Genomic DNA, 8,415 nt, shown 5'->3' on the forward strand with positions numbered 1-8,415 from the left:
GTAAACAAACACAAATAAAAAATAATAAGATCTGAAATTTGGATGAAATTGTAAAATATTCAAGTGTATCTTTTCTTATATTTAAAGCTTTTTTAGGAGTGAATTTACTTACATGAATAATAACCCTCCCTCCTTTTTGTCTTTCTTACATGAAATAATCTTGTAGTCTACACGGTAACCCTAGATCACAGACCAGCATCCAGCAAATTCTCCCTTTTGAGAAGCTGTTATAGAAGCAGTGAAATAATTGTACTTTCACGGTGTCAGAGCAGTCTGAGGCTATTTTCAGACTTGTTTTTCTTCCACAGTGATTGTTCCCATCCAAAAGGCCCAGCTCCTTGAAAGAATGCTGTGTTTCCTTCCCTTCTCCAGTCCAGCCACCCCTGTCCTCACAAACAGGACAGGTTATGAAATATGTCCTGTGAACTTAATCACAGGAGCTATACATGCGAGAGGGCAGCCAGAGTTCGAAGACAATACATTGTTAGTGTTTGAGGTTTACACCAAAGCTTTACACGATCAGAAGGGTTCAGACACGGCCACATATATGAGTAAAGACTTTTTTTCCGTCACTATAAATCATGAGATGTAAGATTTATCTCATTAAATACACAGAGCAATTAATGGTGTGTTTAGTTTTCAACAATCATCAGTCAGCTTTTGATGGTTAAGCAATTCTGGATTGGGTTGCAACACCTATCTGTAAATCCATCACTGTGTGTACGAAGTCCTCCCTACATTTTTAACAATAAATGGTGTCATATTTGTGGTGAACTCCATTAGGTTGCACCTTTAAAACCTATGTTATACCTTAGGTAGTAAAGACTCGAGCAACGTGTAACTTGGTTGCTAGGAATTATTTTTAGCTCTGTTCATTCTAGCCAAGTCAATATTATTTATATAACCCAATATTATAAACCACATATTTGCCCCAGGGGACTTTCAGTGCTTAACAATCTGTAGATCAAACAATACAAACAAACACACAGTTTTAGGAGCCAAATTATGTATTCAACTTAACTGTACATCTTTTGAATTTATTACAAATATGCTCATAGAGGAATATTTATGAATATATTTGTCTAACCAATCTCATGAGGTCATTCACTCGGATGTGTTGTTTAAGAGAAATGTAAAATTAAAATGCTCCAGTTTAAATTGCTTTGAATTATTAAAAAGTATAAGTGTCAATTATATATATATATAAATTAAATAAGCGCCAATCAACTATATCTTGGTACACTTTACTAAAAGTTTAACTTATTAGCATCCTAACATAAATATTTTTGTAAGAATATTTGTGTTTGTCAACAGGAATACAGAAGAAACACGTCTGATCGTTGGAGAAAGGATGTACAATGGGCCAAAGATGAACTCATTGTTTTTTGGAGCTGATCTCAATTGCTCAGTGAATCTCAAAATTCCCTTTTATTATTTAACTTACAAAAAAGGCCTTGGCGCAGGAATGCACTCTCCAGGTGCCCCTGTAGTTTCTATTTGGATACACATGATAATCCCAATCACAGAAAGTTCCTTAAACCAAAGTCAAACTAGGACATTTGCTTTTTGCCTTTCTTTTCTTTTCTTCCTTGTATGATCTTCTGACTGCTTGAGTCTCTTGCTCTGTCTGACTCTCTTTTCAATATGGTTGCATCACCAGGTTATTAAAATGTTAATATTCCTGAAAAAAAATGATGGTTAAACTACAAATATAAGATACAAAAACAAGTCAAAACTACAGTGACCTGACGTCACAGTTTAAGGATAACAGTACAATTCAATAGCCATAACAATAAACAAGACCGCTTTCCAGGGATAAGGTTAGAGATAAAACCAGATGACAACTAAAGGCTGGCGTGTTTACAAATAAACACAGCAGCACCCTGCTGCTTTACCTTAGCTCTACCCTGAGACACTGCCTGTGCATTAGCTGCTTTGAGAAATTCAAAGATATGGATATTCTGGTTACACAAGACACATTATTTAAGGGTTACACAATCATAAGTGAGATATCAAAATTGCAATATGGTGATTTTGTGTACCTGTTCAGGCATTGTGTGAGAAGAGCATGTTGGGCAAGTGTATATGTTTGATTGCTGAGTTTAATTTGGAATCAAAAGTGTTTGTGTGTGATGTCCAAATAGCTGGGGAATTGTTTACCTTGGAGACTGCAGTGACCGCTTCCTCCTCCTCTTCCTCTCCTTCTATGTCTTTGTCCTGTGACACACACACAGCAGCAGTGGGTTAACACAAATAGCCACCCCCAACACACACACACACTTTTTTTTCAAGAGGTGTAAAATAAACACGCTCTGTTTGGAGGGCAACATTTAGGAATGGACGGAGAATGAGGGGAAGCTACTGAACTCAGAGGGCATATTTAAACAAAAGAGAGAGAAATAAGGTTATGACCTATTGCCTCAACATTACATTACACTATTTGAGTATATAAGTAGAGCTATTTTGGCTCCATTGTGCTTCAGTCTCCTATCCTTTGTATATTATTTGTGTGATAGTTTCTTTGTTTATTATTTTATGTAAAGCATATTGTAACTTTGTTTTGGTAAGACATTGCCAGTGGTGGAGGAAGTAGATATTTTACTTATGTAAAAGTAGAAATACTACATGGTAAAAAAACTATTTTTCAAGAAAAAGTACTTATTGTGCATGATGTCATATTTCAGAATCATTTAATGTACTTGATTATGGATGCATTAATCAAATGCGTTCATCTCAGCTGGTGAAGGTGGAGATAATTGTAATTACTTTATATGCTGCTGCTCTATATCTTAACCTATAATTGTATCATCATCGTATATGTATTCATTTATATATATATGTTGTATTATCTTATAATCTGAATATGTGAAGTAAGTAACTTTTTTTCAAATAAATGTAGTAAAGTAAAATAGAACAATGTTTACTTCTAAAATGTAGTGGAGCAGAAGCATATAAAGTAGCATAATCGAATGAAAGTACCCCACAATCTTACTTAAGCACAGTAATTGAGTAAATGTACTTCAATATATTACACCACTGAACATGGCTGTGTGCCTGTGACTTGAGTGTGCCATAAAAATGATAAAGCACATTCAATAATGTTGTTTTTAACCTTTTATATCCATTTTGACTGATATTTACAGTACGTGATTGACTCATGCTTTGCCTGTTAAGACATATAATATGACACTTGGATTTGCTCCGAAAGACTTGAAAATATTAAAATCATAAGGGGGCGGCAAGAAGTCATCAGACATACAGCTGAGCCTGAGATTACTGAAGTGGAGCCAGAATTCCTGTAAAATGATCAAAGCTATAAGAGCTTCTTACATCTAACAACTCCATGAGAGAGAGGAGGAGAAACGCTGGTTGGACATGTCTAAGCAAAGTCTACTGGGTCTCCGCCACCTGAGCTGATCAAAGACACAATACTGATTGCTGACTACTGTCAGAGCGTAAAAGCATTAACAATTTGGAACAGAGGAAAGAGTGAGAGAAGGGGGAGACTCAGGGGGGAGAGAGTAGTGTTTCGGGTGGAAGAAACGCTCCTGCCAACAGAAATTAAGGGTTCTGCTCTGGCACCTCGGGGGTGTCTGGGTTAGACTGGGTCTGTGTACAAGTGTGTACATTTCACCAGTGTTGTCTTTTAAATGCCAGATTACTAGGCAATACAGACGCACGGTGAATTTTAACACAGTAGTATAAACTGAGGTTTTGAAAGGCATTGCAACCCAACAATAGTCAATAACAAACCACACTGTCCAAGCCCAGACACTCACAACATGTTTTTGTCTGACAAACACTAGGCCACATCTACCTAAAGTATTTGTGTTAGTTAGTTAAGAATGTTGCTACCACTCTCATACCTGTGCAGTCAACATAGGGCGACAAAGCCAGGACAATTTGAGCTTAGCTGAGCATAAAGACTGGAAAATGGGGTAAACAGCTTGAATGCGACAATCAAGCAAAGTGGGAAGACACAGGAGAACTTCCTAATATTCCAGCTTTAAAAACAGGAATAACCAAAATGTGCCTTTTTTGTTGGTGTTATGATACAAACAAGACCAGATACCCACATCTCTGTATGGCTCCTTTTAAATCAGCAGAATCAATGAGAGTGTCAATGATGAATTTTATTGAGCATGAGATATCATTACTGTCAGAAATTGCCAGCATCTCAAGTCGGAGGCAAGTTCCCGACTCAGCTGCTCGTAATAATGGTTTAGAATGATGCATCTGTCAGAAGACAACTGGCCTATAGCATCTCTAAATCTCACTAATCAGCCCATCATATCTTATTAATCATTGTCAAAATTACAGCTTGTGGTTTTACATTAGAAACAGTGACTTCCTCGAGTCCTTTGACAGAGGCGAGCTAGCTGTTTCCCCCTGTATTCAGTCTGTGCGCTAAGCTGCTACGGCTTCATGATAAACGTAATTCTCCACAAAGAATAATCATATTTAGAACGTCAAATTATTGCTTCAAAGTTATGAAAGCTTCAGACAAACCCTTTTCATTTATATCCGGAGGATTTGGTTTAACTTCTCATTTAAAACTCGTTTGATTTTATTTTATTTAAACCCTAACCCCTTCAACAGTTGATCCACAGAGGCTTTACCTTTCTTCTCCTCACCACTAATGATGTATATGTGAGGTCTTCTGAAGTTAATGCTCAGGCCTGATCTGTACTCTCATGATCCCACTTCACAAAGAGTGCTGTGACGGTGGTGGTTTAGGGTGATGTTATTGAAGTATTCAGGTGTGTTAGCGCTTTAAGCCAAAGACAAACAGGCACACGCACCTCCTGCAAGCTCACAGGAGCCTCTAGCAGCCTGTTGAACCTCAGTGGAGTGAAGGCAAGCTGTAGTCGGCCTGGAGCACTGTGGATATTCATTTCTCCCTTTATGCTCTGCCTCTTTTATTATTATCCCTTTATACTTCTCTGTCTGTCTGCAGTTTGTCTGTATGGGCGATGCTGATAGTTTCAACTAATTTGACTGGCACAATAGGAAAATAATCTCCACTGCCATAAAACATAATGGAGATAACAGAAAACAAACACTATGTAACTAAGAGGCCTACTGTGTCATTTAATGATTATTAGCAAACATACCATTTTGATCAAGAAATAAAATACAGCTTTGTACAAGAGTCAGAGAAGTGGTGTTATCCCTGTACCACCAGGATTAATATGGAGAAAGTTAAAAAAAAGAGCAGGACTTGTGGAGCCTTTAAACCAGTGAAAGCAATAAAACAGATTCATAAGGAAGTTGTAAAAGTCATTAAACACAAATAAATACATTTTATTTGCATCTGTTCCATTTTCTAATCAACTTAGCATTTTAATTGTTGCTGGTTTCCTTGTGTTGCACGAAACTGTATGTATTTAAGTTACGAACTGTTGAACAGACAACAAACAATATGATTATGTCAACTTGCATTGTCGGAAATTGTAATGAGTGTTTCCCTATTGTGTGATATATAACGTGAATAGTCAAGAAAAACGTTTTAAGTTACTAAACAAGATTGTTATTTATACCATAAGCATATTTTGAACCCATTTCCTTTTAAATTTCACTTTTTTGTAGCTTTAAATGTTGATTTCTAATTTGTTTAACTCAGTCTGACAGTCTGATTATCTTTATTGAATCTTAAATAACTTCTTTTTTTTTAAACTAAAACATTCATGAAAGTGATCATGACGCAAATATCTTTGACCCTCTCTGGGTGACCATCAGATTGTAAATAAGGGAAAGGAAAGGCCATGAAGTCCAGAAGTTGTTATCATAACTCTTTGGTTCATCCTGTATCATTGCTGGGCTCGATCTGCCTCTTCACTTTGTTTACAACATTTTATGACCCGACCCCTGACCCATCCATGTACTTTATCACCATGGCGACTCAAGGGGACCTCCCTGATGACTTTCCCAGGAATTCTGAGGAGAAGTCACTGCCCTGATCCCAGACCAGCACTCATCGTTCTAAGATCTGGGGAGGACTTGAGAGAGAGACACAAACTGAACTCTGAGCAGCTCTGTGAAGGTAAGGGACACTTGCGTTGGTTCCCAGGGTGGAAGTAAAGAAGTCTAATAAAACCCAGCCAAGGGTCACAGATCTCGACATTATCACAACAGATTAAAAATGCTGGGAAGTGGTGTTGGTCCATCTTCCCAATTGCCTTTACATCCAGGGATTGCTGTGTGGCTTAAATGCAGGTCATGGGTAAAATCTGACACGGTTCATCACAACATCCAAACTATCTATGTGATGTTGCTCCTCCTGTCTCATGATCATCTTATCCGTCAATGTTTGGTTTTACTTCAGCAATTCAAGCAATATCACATAATATTGACGTGTTAGTAAGCCTGCAACTGAATACTTTTATTTAGTCTCTCCATTAAACCTTTATTCACTGTATAATAGTTTGAATACATTGTTATCACACTTACAGAAGCTAAGCTAAGAAAAAAGATGACGCATGATGATAGCACATTGTTTTGACTCCTGCAACCATGTGTTATACAATGAAGCTAAATTGCCCATGTGCCCCTAACCTTTATGGATAAATGTGTCTGTGAATTTTAAGCTATGTCTACTCGGACATTTGATAATTTACTGTATATCAACCAAACTAATGTTAGGGCTCCTTTAAGTAGCATTTAGGACTTTACTACAAGTCAAAACCTGATACTTGTCTCATTTAAATTCTACTATAAAACAAATATATGTTCCAAAGGTTAAAAAGTACAAATTAGATAGGATTTTACAGCAAGAAGCTGAACATGCAGCTTACTATTTAGAATGAGACGGGACTGCTATGACTTTTGGCCTTTGTGTGTGTGTGTGTGTGTGTGTGTGTGTGTGTGTGTGTTCATGGATTCTTCCCTATGCCCCCCCATACCTTGACAGATCCCAGCTGCCTGCTGATACAGCGGCTCTTAGACCTCACACACCATTGCTCAACTGACTAATGTGGATTTGTATTAAAAGAGCATGTGTGTTTATATTCATTTGTACATATTAGTCCTGTCTGACAATCACAATGGTATATGTAATTCATGTTGATATGTATCCTATATTCAAAGAAGCACAATGTGGAATGCTTTCTATTTAAACTGATTTGTTATATATTGTTACAGTTTTGCAGTCTTCATGTATCCTATGTTAGGATTGGATTGGCTCTCTCTGGGACACATTGAGCTACCTCTTTTCTGTCACTTCCTCCTCAGTTAGCATGACAGAAGTTTGAGCACTTGTCCTCTTCCCTCTGCTCCACAATCTCAGTAACAGAATCAGATGTATTTGTTCACCTTTTTAGGAAATGTATCAGCTTCAAAGTTGGGTAATGTAGTTTAAATTATTTTGAGATGGGTAATAAGTTATGTCTACAGTTTATGGATTTAATATTAATTTAAAAATAATTTGTGTAAAAGTATCCATCTTAACAAATAATGTAAGCTGTTGGGGGAAATATATTGCTGTCATACAATGTTTTTTTGACTCACTAAATCCCACGAGCCTCATATTAATATCCTGACATTTAGAAGACAACTGAACAAGTGGATAGATACATTTTAGCCGAACTCCAAGGAATCATTTAGCCATTTTCTAACACTATTGTTTGAGGAAAGACACACAATATCATACAGTAAATAGTTGTTATTGTTAGAGATACATTGTTTCAATCCGTGTCATTACCTTGTAGGAGTGATGCTGGTGCCAGGACATGTCGTCTTCCTCTGACGCATAATCCACCAGCACTTTACTCTTGCTTTTCTTAAACATATCTCCACTTGTCGCTGAAACAAACCGTCTTGGCCGGTTGCCTTGTTTGGCCTCAATTCTAAGGTTCAACTTGAACAGTTGGTCCCGTTTTGTCCGTTTAATGTGGAGGTCGTAGCAACGCACCTCCGTTGCACGTTCCGCTCTTTTGGTTATTTCTCCACAAACAAATTCAGACAGCTTTCTCCGAAAAGCTTATTAAGTCATACAAGTGCCAGGTACTGCAACGATCGAGCGTTTGGAGTGTGTTTAGTGCGTTTTTACGCAGGCTCGCCGCTCGACCACCTGGACCTCAAACCTTCGCTCCTCCCAGTCGCGTCCCTGCTCCGGATCCTTGATGTTGCCATGGTAGAAGAAGGAGGAAGGGGTCATACGTCTCATCTCCGGCCGATGCAAGAACTACGCATCATGCAAATATATTGTCCCTTTTTCATATCTTTGATGTGTGCAGACTGCAATAAACACGGAAACGGAGGAAGCTGTTGCCTGAGTATTTTTGTTGTAATATGTATATTGTCTGTTTTATGTTCAAATTATATACTCTGACATAAGCAGAGGTGAAAGAACTAGAAGTACTCTGATTATTTACTTCAGTAAAATAGCAGCAACACAATGTGAATACTTCTTATATA

General features: G+C 37.6%; 1 protein-coding gene across 2 annotated transcripts in view; it reads right to left on the bottom strand.

The window, feature by feature from the left end:
- The window catches only part of si:ch211-225h24.2, a 12,764-nt gene extending 4,634 nt beyond the window's left edge, over positions 1 to 8,130 (bottom strand). The window contains exons 1-2 of one of the 2 annotated variants that reach the window (XM_034197738.1): positions 7,700 to 8,128; positions 2,161 to 2,217 (exon numbers count right to left, since the gene is read on the bottom strand). In XM_034197738.1, the coding sequence (XP_034053629.1) occupies positions 2,161 to 2,217; positions 7,700 to 7,786 (144 nt within the window). In that variant the 5' untranslated portion in view covers positions 7,787 to 8,128. Of the gene's footprint in view, positions 1 to 2,160; positions 2,218 to 7,699 lie in introns of both variants that reach the window. The other variant, XM_034197739.1, reaches the window with a different exon arrangement.
- Positions 8,131 to 8,415: the final 285 nt, after the last annotated feature.

This window comes from Gymnodraco acuticeps, unplaced genomic scaffold (genome assembly GCF_902827175.1).
Source record: "Gymnodraco acuticeps unplaced genomic scaffold, fGymAcu1.1, whole genome shotgun sequence".
Classification (NCBI taxonomy): Eukaryota; Metazoa; Chordata; class Actinopteri; order Perciformes; family Bathydraconidae; genus Gymnodraco; species Gymnodraco acuticeps.